Genomic DNA, 17099 nt, shown 5'->3' on the forward strand with positions numbered 1-17099 from the left:
TTACATGACATAGTTTCAGTGTATGCAATGAATAAAGGTATTCCGAAAGTCAGTTGAAGGGGCATCATTGTTAATTAGACAAATATGCGCTATGAGCTGTTCTTCATTCAGCCAGGCACTAGTCAACGCTAGGCTAAAGACTGACGTAAAGCAGATGTTCATTGCCACAGTGACTGATGTGGAACCTCTCCCACTGCGTAATTTTACAACTCATCAGAATTCTAACTGACAGATTGTGTTTTTATATGAGCATGTAAAGTGGCCAAATAACACCTTCACGTATATACCTATGTGGGAAAACGGCCCAAAATGTTTTCAGTTAAAATACTTTATATGCTCCACATTAGTAATCCCAACACTGTTTCTTTATTTGATTTGCTAATGGGTTTACGCTTTATGGAGTTACTTTCTTGCAATGGCTATAAATAACATAAGCTTGCAACAAAAACAACGTGCTGGAAATTCTCAGCAAAAATGACAGTGGTGTACTTGAGAAATGTGAAACGTTGGATGGTTTATATGCTGTTTTCACTCATGCTGAGCAATAGCCTTTGGATTCAATTTGGCCCACTGGTGCACTGGGACTAACTTTTCAGCTAAGAAATATACTGTGAGAAAAAGAGAAGTACAAAAGAACTGATCTCCAAAAAAAAAGTTAGATTGTTTAAGTTCAATTCCTAAGTAAGCAGCTGTATGCCTTTATTTATTTATAAATTCTTCAGATAAATGCGATATTGAAATATTATAGCAGGGAAACAAGTCCTTCGGTCCAACTCGTCTATGCGAACCAAGATACCCCATTTACCATTTGCCCTCATTTGGCCCATATCCCTCTTAGCTTTCCCTCTCCTTGTTCCTGATCAAATATCTCGTCCATGTGTCAACTACTTCTTCTGGCTACTACTCTCTATGTGAAACAATCCAATCCATCCACCCCATACCTTCTCCCCATAATATTACCCCCAACACCCCCCGAAACCCTCCCTCCCTGCCACCTCCCTGGCTTCCCTACCCCCCCCTCCCCCGCCCCCCCCCCCCCCCCCCCCCGATTCCTATTACATCTTTTCCCTCTCATAGCAGATATTATAACAATATTTAAAAGACATTTGGACAGGTACCGAGACAAGAAAGGTACTGATTATGGTTGATCGGCCATGATCACGGTGAATGGCAGTGCTGGCTCGAAGGGCCAAATGGCCTACTCCTGCACCTATTGTCTATTGTCTAAGAATGTTTGGAGAGATATAGGCCAAACGCGGGCAGGTGAGACTAGTGTCACGGGCAAGTTGGGCCGAGGGGCCTGTTTCCATGCTGTTTGGCTCGATGACTAACTTTAAACCTATGCCATCTGGTTCTTGATTCCTCCACTCTGGGAAAAAGACACTGCATTCATACTATCTATGCTCCTCATGATTAAATACATCTCTATACATTCACCCGTCAGCCTCCTGCGCTTCAAGGAATAAAGTTCTAGCTTGCCCAACCGCTACCTCTAGCTCAGGCTCACAATGGACCACATGTAGACATACCTACCATTGGATAGAGTTTATCATTCCTGGAAGTTTATACCATGAAAATCTCCAAAATTTAGACAATTGTATTATGCATTGAGTGCTCTTGAGAATGCTATTTGGAGAAAATGCTTTATAAATTCGTGCTGAGACAGCATGAACAAGACTTAGTACGGTTTCTAAAACCAAAATATTTATTTGTACAACGGAATAACTGAGTTCTGCATTTCTTAGGTAAAGTCCACTGTTCAGTATAAATGGAGAACAAAGATCTGCCTCTGATCGCAAATGAGTTCCAGGAGAATGGGTCAATGTTTGAAGAATCACTTGATGAATTTGTTGGAAGAAACCTTTCAAAGTTGAACCTCTGTGAAGAAAGTATGTATAATTTATTTTGTAAAAAAAAATAATTTGTGGCAAAGGTTCATTGTTTTCACTGCGGGAGTGAGGAAATACTCATTTTCCATTCCTCACTTAGCTTGTTATTTAAACTATTACTTAGATGTTAAGACTTTGAAGCTCATGGTGATTTTAAATGTGGTTGAATGGAAGAGTACTTCCTCCTGGCTCAGCATTGCTGCATTAAACATGTTCACACCCTGTTGCTAATGAAGTAAAAACACTTTATTTAGGAAGAAGGAACTACAAGGAAGAAGGGGGGATCTTATTGAAACATATAAGATAATTAGGGGATTGGACACATTAGAGGCAGGAAACATGTTCCCAATGTTGGGGGAGTCCAGAACAAGGGGCCACAGTTTAAGAATAAGGGGTAGGCCATTTAGAACGGAGATGAGGAAGAACTTTTTCAGTCAGAGAGTGGTGAAGGTGTGGAATTCTCTGCCTCAGAAGGCAGTGGAGGCCAGTTCGTTGGATGCTTTCAAGAGAGAGCTGGATAGAGCTCTTAAGGATAGCGGAGTGAGGAGGTATGGGGAGAAGGCAGGAACGGGGTACTGATTGAGAGTGATCAGCCATGATCGCATTGAATGGCGGTGCTGGCTCGAAGGGCTGAATGGCCTACTCCTGCACCTATTGTCTATTGTCTATTGTCTACAGATGCTGGTTTGTACCAAAGATAGACACAAAGTGCTGGAGTAACTCAGCGGGTCAGGCGGCATCTCAGGAGAAATAGGCTAAATGACGTTTCAGGTCGGGACCCTTCTTCAGACTGAAAGTAGAAGGGGGAGGGTTGAGAAAAGACCTGGATGAATCAGGGCCGGCCACAAATGCAGGCATCACCTGCCTGAGGTCATTTATGGCTGGCCCTGATTGGTCGTTGTCTTTTCTCGCCTCCAGCTCTTCAGCCCCCACCCCCTACTTTCAGTCTGAAGAAGGGTCCCAACCTGAAACATCACCTACCCTTTCTCTCCAGGGATGTTGCTTGTCCCGCTGAATTGCTTCAGCACTTTGTGTCACACTTTCTTTAGAGCTCCTTTAGTTATGACACTTCCTACCACGACTGTGGTTTTAAAAGAAAATCTTGGCATTTGTGCCCATTCCACTTGTCCCTTCAGCAGGTAATTGAGAGGGAATCATTTGGTATGAAATTACTGCTGAGTTTCCACTGCTCATCTTCAATGTGAGAGTCAGTGATGCAGAAACTACAGCTATCTTGGACTGGAAACTAAGTAAGCAGCTCCCAACATATCAAAGGCTTCTGTCAAAGGAGAGTTTGGACCAAATGACAAAAGTTTTTTGTCATTTAAGGATCAATAGAAAATTAAGGATCAAGCAATGTTCTTAAGGATCCAAGACTATATGAATTAGGAGCAGGATAAATCATTAGACTCTTATTGTGACGTTAGGCCATCCAAAGAGTTTACAACTTAGTGAGCTATTTTTGCTTTGTGTTTAATGTTGCAACATAAAAAATGAACCCCACATGGCAAATTCTTGTAACATGTTACCTGGTTCAGAAAAATTAATAATCCACCATCTGATCATTCGGCAATCCTAATGAACATAGAATATAGAACAGCACAGCACAGAAAAGGGCCCTTCAGTATTGATTGGACTTTACTGTATCTTGCATGGAACGTTATTCATATTATTCCTTTTAACATGTCTGTACACTGAGGATGGCTTGATTGTATCATGTGTTGTCTTTCTGCTGACTGGTTAGCACACAAAAGCCTTTCACTGTACCTCGGTATACATGATAACAAACTAAACTCAAACCCAATACATGTTCCATATCCCGTCTATTCCTTGCACATCCATGTACCTGTCTAAAACCCTCTGAAACACCATGATCAAAATGGCTCTGCATCTGACTCACCATGTTGCTCTGCTGCCTGTCCACGCTCCAGGGCCCCAGTTATTATGCTCTGTTCCCACTCAGTAAGTCACTGGTTCAAAACACTCCAATTACATTTACCTAGTTCACTGGGAGATTTATTATAATATTGTGTATCAATGTAAATTGAAAGTGTAATGTGAGTTGAATAGAAATAATATCCAATAGTCCATAAATGTTGCTGGTGTGGCACCACCAAAGTCCCAACCATGCCAGGTTACTGAAACATTTCTCTACTCGTTCATATTGTAAATATTGGCAAAGGTGCAACACAAAACTTCCTGCCCATATTCAAGATTGAGCCAAAGGAGAGGAGATGGGGCTTTAGTTTAGCATCTCCACAGGACATTGTGTCTCATTGTGTTCATTCTCACCTTGCAGTGCAGCAAAAGCAGACTACCCACAGTTCTGAGTCTTAGTGTACACAGCAACTCTGCAACATTTGCCACAAATTACTCCGGACCAATAAAGCTCTGGGCTCAGATCCAGAATATTTTGCAGAGTTTTGTTCTCCACATTTCTTACTTTTGTTCTTACTTTGAGCAGTACAGTGCTGGTTTACGAGATTGATTTCAGGAATGAGGATTTTTTTCAATAAGGAGAAATGTACTAAGATTGGATGTTGATGTTTAGTTTAGTTTAGTTTAGTTTAGTTTAGAGATACAGCGCGGAAACAAGCCCTTTCGGCCCACCAAGGGACAATTTTTACATTTACCAAGCCAATTAACCTACGTACCTGTACGTCTTTGGAGTGTGGGATGAAACCGAAGATCTCGGAGAAAACCCACGCAGGTCACGGGGAGAATATACAAACTCCGGACAGACGGCGCCCGTAGTCAGGATCGAACCTGGGTCTATGGCGTTGCATTCACTGTAAGGCAGCAACTCTACCGCTGCGCCACTGTGATGATTCAGAAGAATGAGAGGGAAGTGGGGGGGGGGGGGGGGGAGAATCTCACCATGACATACATGATTTGGTGAGACGCTGGCTGTTATCTCAAGCTGGGAATCAAGAACCACAAGCAATTACTGTATCTTAGAAAAGGGGATAGGTATTTGGGGCTCAGATGAGAGGTACAGCAAATACATAAAGATCCCTCCTAGGCTGGTGGATGTTCAGCTGTTGAGTATATTCAAGGCTGGGATTCTTAGAATTTGGACTTTAGTTACACAATAAAGAGATTGAATGGGCAAAAATGAATGATGAATGAATGATGCAGTAGTTTGAAGAATTTTATGGCTTACCCCTATTTCCATTTCTCATCTTCTTATGCTTAAGTTCCCAAATTTGAGAGAAAACAAAGAATAAGCTTGTGTAGAAATAACTTGATGAGACATGAGGAAGAGCAATTAGTCATAGTAGATGTGCAATAGAAAATTGCCAGCTGAGAAGCAACTCAGATACTTCCTTGATGCCAGAGGAAATCAGTCACAGGGAAAATATGTGTACGCAGCATTTTGCCTGGCTGTGTCACTGTATGACCTTTCTCCCACTTGATTCATTTGGCTCACCAACTTCAAAGAGTATCTCCCACAATGTTTTAGTGCAGCCTTTATGTACATCGTTAGCGCATAACACATTGGTTTCAATACCACCACCATTCAGCTAAATACTTGCTTCAGAATGACATTGTGCATCTTTAGTTGAGTCTCCCAGGTTGCTCTTGACCCAGCATCTTAGCATAAATTAATCTGATGGGCATTTCTTTTGTTTGTTTGTTTGTTTTTATGTCTTGTTTGCTCTGTAAAGCGTCTTTGAGTATCCTGAAAAGAGCTATATAAAATAAATGTATTATTATTATTATTATTATTTCTTCCATATAATTGACCTGAGCCCATAGCTTTCAACTGGTATTCTAATTCTGACATTGTCACTACCTTCAGGCCTACCTCATCTATCCCATGGGCGTTTGATGTCCTCTTATGCAATGTTTATAGAAATGATTTTCCATCCCCCATTCTACAGACCAATTCTTTCTTGGCCACTTGGGTTGTTATCCACTATACTTGCAACAATTAAGCAAACTTCGTAGGACCTTTCCCTCTTCTGCATTCTGTACTTCCTTTTGTTGGCCATTCAACGTAGCTAGGCTATCGCCAATGCTTTCTATGTCTATATATTGACTGAAATTAATGCCATCACACATAGTCGGTGTTACCTCAGAATTCCATAAATAATCCATTCCCTCATAAGGGAGTCCAATAAATCTACAAAATTACAATAATTTGATATTAAGGAAGTATCAATGGATTAAACCTATTCCCCATTGCGGTTAAAGAAGCAGTAATAGAAGTAGTTTTACCGTTACTATTTAAGTTATGATGTCATTGTCATATATCCAATGCATTCTCTAAGGTTTCAGTTAAGGATTTTATGGTGATATTGTTCTCCCTTGTGATCAAAGAAATGCAAGCAATTACAATTTTACTTCAGTTTGCTCTGGTTTATCTGCTGTGAAAGATTTGCATAAAATACAAGCTCTTTGTTACACTCTTTCCAATCTTTAGACAGTTATCTTGCCTGGAAATGCAACAGCTTCGGAAGCTTTATTTGTTATGCTATTGTCTATCGCGACTCACACAGCTTATTTTCTCTCGGCATGTTAATTCCAAAGGGAGGTATTCTTTCTGCATTCTCATTCAGGCATAACATCTACATTTTATGATTTAATCAACCAGCACCTCTTACAGTTCAATCCAGTATCCCTCTCATTCACTCTCTAAAATTTGGAAAAGTCAGCAATTCAAACTATTGTATCAACAAAGATTCCTGCTCAATGAAAGATCTTAGCGTTAGGCAGCAATCCGAAGACACAGAGGCTGGAGATTTATATGCCATTATTGGTGTATAGAGAGCAGTTCAGCACATAACATTGACGTCAAAGGGATGACAGCACGAATGCAATAATTATTGTCTGTAAACTGATGTTGCATATGGCGCACATGTTACAAGAACAAATATGTTCACATCGCCCATTATACCCATGGTTGAAATGCCAAATAAAAACACCAAGACCAATGAGGTTTGCCCAGCTAGATCCTGGACCACCTTGAAAACAGACAGTTAGAGTAGGTGGTGCAGTCTATTCCAATGACATCACAGTGAAACCTCCTGAAACGGTCCTGTGTCATTTTTATTTCATTCGAAGAATTGCTTGGAAGAACGTATACCTAAGTTTAAATGATGTGCACATAAAAGTAAAGGGAAGAAGCTTTGCGTGACACAAGTAGGTTCCATATATTGTGAACACTATCTAGAGATCTTCCATCCGAAGTACAAAGGACTGTACGGCAGTTGTGTTTAAGGATTGTTTTTTGTGGACAGGAATCTTGCTCTCAGTGGTAGTTTGAGTACATAGTTCAAAATAGCTTGGAAATAGCTTGGCTCCCCAAAGCTAAGTCCTCATGAATAAATGCTTCTCTGGACATTCCCAGAGAGGTCTGTTCCCTTTAGGCAGATGTTTTCATGGAAAAATCATGCTGCCTCCAACAGATGACAGGGATAATGATGACTTGGTAAGCTGTCCCATAATTTAATCAAACTACTTGAAGTACTTCTTCAAGCTGTCTTTAGCACGTTCATTTTAATCACGCTGGTTCCATTGAAATTTTCGTTCTTGCAATCTCTATTTGTGGCTCTGGTCAGAGTAAGAAGGAAACATTGAAAGAAATGCCGGAAAAGGAAAACATCAATCCTTACAGTTCAAATCACAAATGCATTTGTCAATCTCAGCGCCATTAACGAGCAGTGCCGCGCTTGATCCAGTGGAGGTGGTCACTGACAATATGCAAGTTGGGAAAGGCGTGTTCCATTACATTGAGCCACAAAGCTCAGGTGATAGCATGGGCTGTTAATTATCTCTCTGTTAACGATCACATTACCTGCGGTCTTAGAATATTCAGGCATTCCTGCCAAGTTCTAGTTGCCATTCAGTGATAAGGAAATGCTGGAAGTTGCCTCTATTGCAAGGAAAGTGACTGGCATTGCTGATGTCTCCTGCTAACATTTATAACTATAAAAATTTTGACAGTCATCAGCAGACTCAACTAGTTAAATTCTTGCAAAGTACAAACCACATTCAGACATGTAAAATACTGTACAATGGTTTATACTGTCACAGTCTGTGTAACCCACAATGAACGAACCCTGCTTTATTTTGTTGCTGCAGTATTTCAAGCTGGCAGTTGTTTTTGAGGACTTGGAAAATCAATTTTTAAAAGGCTTTAAATGTGTCATTCATTAACAGCTGTGCTGTTGTGCTGTATTTCTGTAAAACAAAGAATGAAATCCTCCCAGTTGCTATGGAAGCAAAATAATTTACTCGAAGTATACGCAACAGAACCCGAAAAGGATAAAATATAATTGAATAAGTGCCCAATATTGTAATATTCTGCCGGATTGTGTTCAGCCCAGTTCTTGTCTCATGTTCACCCTCCATTAATAATGAATTTATTTTAAAATACATTTATTTGATTAAATTGATTACAACATTAATAAGGAGTAAAAGTGGGCACTTACTATGACTTGTCTTTTCATTCTAGACCAGTGACCCCATAAAGATTACTGAGGCAGCCCTTCACATTTGGGCTATGGTTGGAGCAAGGTTGAGAGGCCAGGTGCAAAGTGCATCCCTCAGCTCAATTGTTTGAGTTCCACCTCGAGAATTAATGTGGAATCCAGCAGTGGAGTGGAATTTTAGATGACCTTCAGTCCATTCCTGACTTCTGTGCCGCAATGCGGAAACACCAAAGTCTGTTAAAAAAAATGGCAAGAACATTTGGTTCTGTGAAGAGAATATTTTTCCTTATTGAGTAATCAAGCTGTTTCTGGTAATGAAAAAATCCCAAAACAAAACCATGCGACTATTTCGAATAATGACCATAATTTAGCCAATTCATATGTTCAACACCAAATTCAGGAGAAACTTCTTTCCTCAACATGCTGATATTTTTCAGCATGCATTGCACGTGGTGGCTTTGAAAATAGACTTTAGTGTATAAACACGTTAACAGGATTTGTGCAGTACTTTTAGCAATGCATACATGTGGGAAGAGGATGAAAGAGTAACAATACTTTTTATTTTGTTTAGGGCCAACTGGGAGACGAAGGGCACCAAGCAATTTTTGCAACCGATGGAGTTCAATGGGAGGCATCAAATGTGCAATAGTTGTCCTGTATCTTCTCGTTTTCCTCATTTGCATTGGAATTATCATTGTTGCAGGTAACAAATGTTATCTTCACCTCATTGTTGTACTGGATCACTATTAACAAGTTTTTAAAAACATAGTTCAGTCAAAAAATACTACCTTTCACAACTTTGAGTGAACATAATATACTTTAATGTAGCAATAGGCAGCTTCTGAATTGTTATAATACATTGAAAACCATACCTGAAAAAAAAGTAGGTGAAATGCAGAAAATGTTCTGTTTTCACTCTCAAGATGAAATAGTACATTTTTAATCAAGGATGAGTCTCATGCTAGACACTCTCTCTTCTCCCCTCTCCCATCATGCTATATATAGGTAGTGAAGTTTGAAAACACATAACTCCAATTCATGGATAATTCTTTCACCGCTGTTATCAGGCAACTGAACCATCCTATTACCAACAAGTGAGCGGTCCTGACCTACCATCTACCTTATTGGAGATCATCAGACGATCTTTAATCGGACTTTACTGGACTTTATCTTGCACTAAACATTATTCCCTTTATTCTGCATCTGTACACTGTGGACAGCTTGATTGTAATTTTGTATTGTCTTTCCACTGACTGGATAGCACGCAACATAAAAATGTTTCACTGCACCTCACTACACGTGACAATAATCGAAACTAAACTAATAGACAAAGGTAACGGTTGATAGTACAAAACCAGTATAAAATATATGGTGACACAACAAACTGCAGATGCTGGAATCAATACAGGATGGAAACTGACCCTTCAGCTTACCGAGCCCATGCCACCCATCGATCATCTGATCACACTAGTTCCATGTTATCACACTTTCTCATCCACTCTCTACACTAGAGGCAATTTGCAGAGGCCAATTAATCTTAAATCCTACATATCTCTGAGATTTAGGAGGAAACTAGAACATCCAGAGGACACCGACAGGATTTCAGGGGGAACATGCATACTCCACATAGACAGCATCCAAGGCCAGGATCCAACCAGACGTTTGGAGGCAGTGGCTTTACCAACTCCACGACTGTGCCAACCTATTCCATTATATTTGCATCCATTACAAGTGCTACCTGATGCAGCTGTTGACAAACCTTTCCTTCACTCCAATGAGCATTGCAAGCAGAATGATTAAACAGGAGCTAGCTATATCACTCTGCGTTTTATATGCAGGTAATTCTCAATAATTATCAGAGTGAAGAAAAGTATTGTCAATAGCCCATCAAGTGGCACCTGTTGATCAATAATGAGCTCACTAATACTCTACTAAGGTTCTACCAAAACCATTTGACTCCAGGCTAACTTGCAGCCTTGGTACAATTATGGATAAACAAAATGAATTTTGAGACAGAAGTGAGATTAACTTCCCTTGATGACGAGGCAGTATTTGACAGTGTACAATTTGAGAAGCCCTGCAAATTGGAGTCAGTGGAGAAAAAGGGGAAAACCCTTCCCTGAGTGGAGTTATACCTTGTATGTAGAGGGATTGTTATGGTTGTTGGAAATGAACAACCCAGGCCAACTTGGGTTATTTTCTCTGGAACTCCGGAGATTGAGGGAAGACCTGATACAAGCATTTGAAATTATAAGAGGCATAGATAGGGTAGGCAGTCAGAACCTTTCTCCCCAGGGTGGACATGTCAAAGGCTAGAGGGAGTAACTTTAAGGTGAGACGGGCAACCTTTAAAGGAGATATGCAAAGCAGGTTTTTTCTACAGAGGGTAGTGGGTGCCTGGAACACGCTGACAGGTATGATGATGGAGACAGATATGATAGCAGCATTTAAGAGTCTTTTAGATAGATGGACAGGGAATGGAGGGATGTAAATCATGCGCAAGCAGATGAGATTTGTTCATCTTGACATTGTGTTCAGCGCAGACATTGTAAGCTGAAGGGCCCGTTCCCACGTGATACTTTCCTATGTTCTGTGCTCCCTATTTGACATTTCAGTAGTTCCTCAGGGAAGTGTTCTGGGCCAAACTATCTTCAGCTGCTTCATCAATGGCATCCCTCCAACAAAGCCCTGAAGAGGGAATGTTCACTGATGAATGAACAATATTTTACTCTATTTCCAGCTCCTCGCATATGGAGATAATTCATGCATGCTCTGGCAAACCTTCAGGCAGGTGCTGAAAAATGGCAAACAGCTTTCACACTGGACAAGTGCTGAGCAAAGACATTCTGTAACAAAAGAAAGTCTTACCTCAACGTGATACTTAACGGCATTAATATTGCCGAGGCCCCTTCTTTAGTAGTGTTAGGGCCACAGAGGTCTAGAACTTTAAAACCAAGAATTGAGATGTTTGTATCCTGGAGCTGATCGGTCTATCAAAGAGTGGAGATGGAAAAGGACTGCCTTTCAATCGTTAAGACTTGAGGCTGCTTGCAAAGAATTTAGGCTACAAAAGGCATTTCACAGTACATTCCAGCCGACAAACTATTTGATAGTTGCAGGAAATGGGGCAAATGGAAATGGCTAATGGACATTTTGGCAGATGATGTTGGTCTTCTGATACATCCACTGCCCTGGCAAGGCCACCAGCATAATCAAGGACAAATCACACGCTGGACACCCCCTCTTCCACCCTCTCCCATCAGGCAAGAGGTACAGAAGTGTGAAACGCGTACCTCCAGATTCTGGGACAGCTTCTTCCCAGCTGTTTTCAGGCAACTGAACCATCCTTTCACATACTAGAGAGCAGCCTTGACCTACCATTTACTCCTTTGGAGACCCTTGGACTATCTTTAATTGGACTTTACTGGTCTTTATCTTGTGCAAAACATTATTCCCTTGATCCTGTATTTATACACTGTGGTTGACTTGATGGTAATCATGTAGCCTTTCCGTGACTGGATAGCATGCAACATAAAAACTTTTTATTGTACCTTCGTAAACTTGACTATAAACTAAACTAAATTAAAACTAAAACTAAAAACATCCTCTCTTTTCTGCATTATGTTCCATACTCACTAACTTACCATCACTTCCCACTGCCCTTTCCCCTGTTACAGATGAAATCCCACCAAACATTTCTTCTGAGTGGATTGCCAATGCTTCCAAGTTGTCCTGCCCCATACATTTCTGCCCTATTACTTTTCTTCTGCCTTGACTGGACAAAATCTTCTTATTTCTGACTGTCTCAGCAACATCACATTTGACATCTTTCCATCCATTCTCTGTCTCTGATATCCTCAAACATTTCATTGAGAATGTCTCGAATCTCCCCCAGGTGAAAATATACAGAACTGACAATTACACACTTTCTATAATAGGTGACCAATTCACGATACCAGTGTTACACTAGGGAGCAAGCTGATAGTTTAGTTACTTGCTTGCGTATCCCATGCTTTTAAGCACTAATATTATTGTCAATAGTAACATTGCAGTGAAGGAAACTTTCAAGCAGCGATAGTTATTCTCAGAAATTGAGTTGGTCAAATTTAATGGTAAAATTCTAAGAATTGCCATCTATTTTAAGATGTTACAGATGATTTTTTATATCCATTCAACCACATGTTAAACTATAGCAGGTTATCTTACAACATAGGGTCATAGAGTATAGAAACAGACACTTCAGCCCAATTGGTCCATGGCAGCCAAGATGCCCCATCTTAGCTAGTCCCATATTCTGGTATGGAGAAAGGTCTCGACTCTAAACACCACCTATCCATGTTCTCCACAGATGTTGCCTGACCCGTTGAGTTACTCTAGCACTTTGTGGCTTTTTCTGTAAACCAGCATCTGCAGTTCCTTGTTTCTACATTTCCCAAATTTGTCCATATCCCTCCAAACCTTTCCTATCCATATTCTGTCCAAATGTATTTTAACTGTAATTGTATCTGCCTCATCTACAACCTCTGGTAGTTCACTCCATTTACCCACCAATTAACAGTGGCAGTTAACAGTTGAGTTTACACTTTGGACTTTAGAGATACACCACGGAAACAAACCCTTCTGCCCACACAGTCCGCACCGACCAAAAATCACCCCATACACTAAAACTGTCCGACACACGAGGGACAATTTTACCGACGCCAATTGACCTACAAACCTGTACATCTTTGGAATGTGGCAGGAAATCGGAGCAACCGGAGAAAACCCACACATTCACAAGGAGAACGTACAAACTCCAAACAGACAGCACCCGTAGTCGGGAGCGAACCCGAGTCTCTGGTGCTGTTAGACAGCAACTCTACCGCTGCGCCACTGTGCCGCCAGAGTTCTAGGCAAAAAATCTGAGTTTTCCAAGTGATCTAAATTTCACAATTTGATGAGCAGATTTGGCTTCTGCTCAGACGTGGAGCATTCAGGAGCTAACTGCAGGTTCAGGGAGTGTGCGGTGTGCAGTGGTCAGGGGGAAGGGGTAATGATCCAAGCAATTCCAATTATGAATGATAGTTCATGGGATCAGTTCAACCCAATGCTTTGACTCCTGACATCAAAGTGGGAAGGGAATTGGTATGCTTATTCTAGGAACCAGTATGGGTTGAGATCTCATGGATAGAAGGTACTAAGTTGTGAGAAATGGCTCCATTTATGTTGGCTATCTACCTCTAGTTCTCCTGTAAAAGCAACAAATGTATGGGGTTGGTGATCCAGTTTAAGGGTTGAAACCTGATGATTCTGACTCACTTCAAGCTCAGCACCATTTGTATTTGAAATTCAGTTGTGTGATTTTTAGTTTAGTTTAGTTTAGAGATACAGCGCAGAAACAAGCCCTTCGGCCCACTGGGTCCGCACTGACCAGCGATCTCCGCACATTAACATAAGCCTACACGCACTAGGGACAATTTACACATACCAAGTATACAAACCCAAGCCAATGAACCTACAAATCTGTACTTCTTATGAGTGTGGGAGGAAACCGAAAATCACGGAGAAAACCCACGTGGTCACAGGGAGAACGTACAAACTCCGTACAGACAGCAACCGTAGTCAGGATCGAACCCAGGTCTCTGGCTCTGCAAATGCTGTAAGGTAGCAACTCTGCCGCTGCACCACCAAAAGTAATGTTATTTAGACATTTGTCGCATCACATAAAACCTACATTCATGTCACTACTGGCAAGCAATTTGTTGTTTATTCCTTCCAAGCAAAATCTTTCAGTGAAGGAAAAATTGCTGCATCTGGCTCACATCTTAGAAATGAGTCATTGCATCATGAATCACGAATCAAATCAATGCTGTGAGTTGGTCCTTGGTGACTGTAACAGAACTGAATGGGAAATTATAACCTCACTGAAGAAATTTGATTTTGTAACTCCTCACAGGTAAACAAGTGAAAATGTTAAAACTCCGAACCTTTAACATAAAAACAAACTCTTGAATAAACCCATATGTTCAGAGCTTAACAGTTTACTGGGTCCGTATCGCATCTGTGCGTTGCTTTGGTGTAAGGAAAGGCCTGGGAAATGAGACTAATTGATCACCTGTAGGCTTTTTGACTGTCCACATGCTATCGAGTTCCACAGGGGAATATTAACCAAAATGATGGCTATAGATCACTTTTAAATACCTAAAATCTGATCCCCAGCCAATGTCAAAAATCATCATTTCTACATTCAACCAAATCAACACCCAAGAGGCATGCCACATTTATTGATTTTACTGAGCTTTCAGCTTCTCTCTTCCACCTTAGCACTAACCACTTAGGGTTTCCCACCCCTTGAGAAACTGAAAGCTAAAAAATGAGAGGTTGGCTTGGAAAAAAACAAATGTTTTTTGGTCATCTTGGCTTGGTACCTCAAACGAATGGCTTGAAGGTCTCGACCCGAAACGTCACCCATTCCTTCTCTCCAGAGATGCTGCCTGACCCGGTGAGTTACTCCAGCATTTTGTGTCTACCTCTTGAAGATTACCTTGCCGATCATAATTACTGACCACCCTTTGTCCTTAAAAGTTCATAAATAATGCTGCACCTTCTCCAAACCCACACTCATTCTGTTGCCAATCTTTCTATATGCCTGCAATACAAACATCCACCTTGTAATGTCTGCCTCAGCAGCAAACATTCTGGGTCTTCTGCAACAGCTCGTGTCTGGCACAGTGCTATGCCTATAAATCAAACTGGCTTTCCTGTTAAAATAACAAATACCCTCACTGTGAATTAACTTCACAGTGACCACTTCCTTTTAAATCCACCTTGTTCTGAACTCATGAATCTATAGAGAACTCAAACGTACAATTAGCTGCGCTATTTGGATGCTGCTTCCCATCACTGACCAAAACAATGAGGGACATGAGGAAAAAGGATCACTGCTGTACCCAACTCGATTGCCCTAATGCTTTGGGTATTACTTATAGTTTTCATTCCAAGTCAGGAATTCACTAGCCTTAACAGTAAGAAACAGATTATTTCCATTCAATCGATAAATTGAGGATTACATTCATTCCTGACATTTGTCCTCAGTCACGTTTTAAATAAGCTGCAGATTGTACTCATCTATCAAAATTCAGGTTTATTGATTGTTATTAGGACTAAATTTCAAACGGAGGGTACTTGTTACTAAATTACACATTTAGTACAATCTTCTAAGGTCTTTACGAGGATGTAGCCAGGACTAGAGGGTGTGAGCTATAGGGAGAGGTTGAGTAGGCTGTGTCTCTATTCTGTGGAGCGTAGGAGGATGAGGGGAAGATCTTATAGAGGTATACAAAATCATGAGAGAAATAGATCGGGTAGATGCACAGTAGGAAAAAAAACTGCAGATGCACAGAGTCTTTTACTCATCCTAGAGGAATCGAGGACCAGAGGACATAGGTTCAAGGTAAAGGGGAAAAGATTTAATAGGAATCCGAGGGGTAACTTTTTCACACAGAGGGAAGTTGCCTAAGCAGATATTGTAGCAGTCCAATATGAGAAGCTGCCAGAGGAGGTAGTTAAGGCTGGGACTATCCCATCTTTTAAGAAACAGTTGGACAGGTACATGGATAGGACAGGTTTGGAGGGTTATGGACCAAGCGCAGGCCAGTGGGACTAGGGTAGCTGGGACATTGTTGGCCGGTGTGGGCGAGTTGGGCTGAAGGGCCTGTTTCCACACTGTATCAATCTATGACTCTATGACTCTATGACTCTCAGCTCTCTTGTGTTGGATGTTCTAGACATGGATTTAATAAAGTGTGAACTTTGTAAAGCTGGCAGAATGATGGTTACCCATGCCAAGAAAGCACTTGTACCATGAGTAAACAGTGGGACACATCATTAGAAGGCATCTGTTCCTCCTGATTATAATAAGCAGTGAGGGAATAATGCCCAGGATCCTGGAATAGGTACAGGAAATCCGTCCAAGAAGCTGTTTCACGGGACCTATCCTCCACCTTTAATTATTCAATAAGGGATTTCATGACAAACTGAAATATAAAAAATAAATGGGAGATCTGATTTTGGAGTTTAGGAATGTTTTTTGGATTATGTTTTCCCATGATGGAGTGATGAGAACAAAGTTGTCTGAGAAAATAATGGCCTATTAGCTGTTTAAGGGCCTGACCATTTGCTTTAAATAATACATTTTGTTTTTTAAACTGTAGTAACCTTTTGTAATAAAAACATTGAAAAAGATTAAATCTAGTTTTTAACTTTTTACAGCATATTGGCATATGACATCACAAAAAAGTACTACTTTTACATTTAAAAAAGGGTGATTATGTACATGGAACCGATAACAATGGGCGTAGTACGTATGTGTGCTCAGTCTCTGGCTTAATGATGGCTGATTTGGAGTGGGTTGTTTTGCCCTGATAGTCAAGGTACAAATATCACAGATAGCTAAAAATAACTAGTTTCCAGTTTAAGATCACGCGAATGTAAGAAATAAGATCAGGAGCATATACAGCTTAGAAAAAGTTCATTTCCTCTTTAAATGACATAAACATTTACAGCTGAAACAAAATCACTTTCTAATGTTAGCAATGGATAACAGGAGACAACTGCATTCAAATGATTGTCAGCTCCCTGTGATTTTAATATCCTTTTTACACTGGGGCACCCAAACACTAACCTCACTGGGGCCAGATAAATGTCTTATATAACTTTATCACTGCTATTTTACTGTGTGCCCCTGTTCGCCAAGTACAAAATTCTATGGACTTTCTTTATTGCTTTATCCATT

At 40.6% G+C, this 17099-nt stretch overlaps 1 protein-coding gene across 2 annotated transcripts in view; it reads left to right on the forward strand.

The window, feature by feature from the left end:
• The window catches only part of scara5 (scavenger receptor class A, member 5 (putative)), a 74457-nt gene that overhangs the window by 3397 nt on the left and 53961 nt on the right, over positions 1-17099 (forward strand). For both annotated transcript variants that reach the window (XM_078399638.1, XM_078399639.1), the window contains exons 2-3: positions 1746-1889; positions 8898-9029. In XM_078399638.1, coding sequence (XP_078255764.1) covers positions 1769-1889; positions 8898-9029 — 253 coding nt within the window. In that variant the 5' untranslated portion in view covers positions 1746-1768. The remainder of the gene's footprint in view (positions 1-1745; positions 1890-8897; positions 9030-17099) is intronic.

This window comes from Rhinoraja longicauda, chromosome 5 (genome assembly GCF_053455715.1).
Source record: "Rhinoraja longicauda isolate Sanriku21f chromosome 5, sRhiLon1.1, whole genome shotgun sequence".
Taxonomy (NCBI): domain Eukaryota; kingdom Metazoa; phylum Chordata; class Chondrichthyes; order Rajiformes; family Arhynchobatidae; genus Rhinoraja; species Rhinoraja longicauda.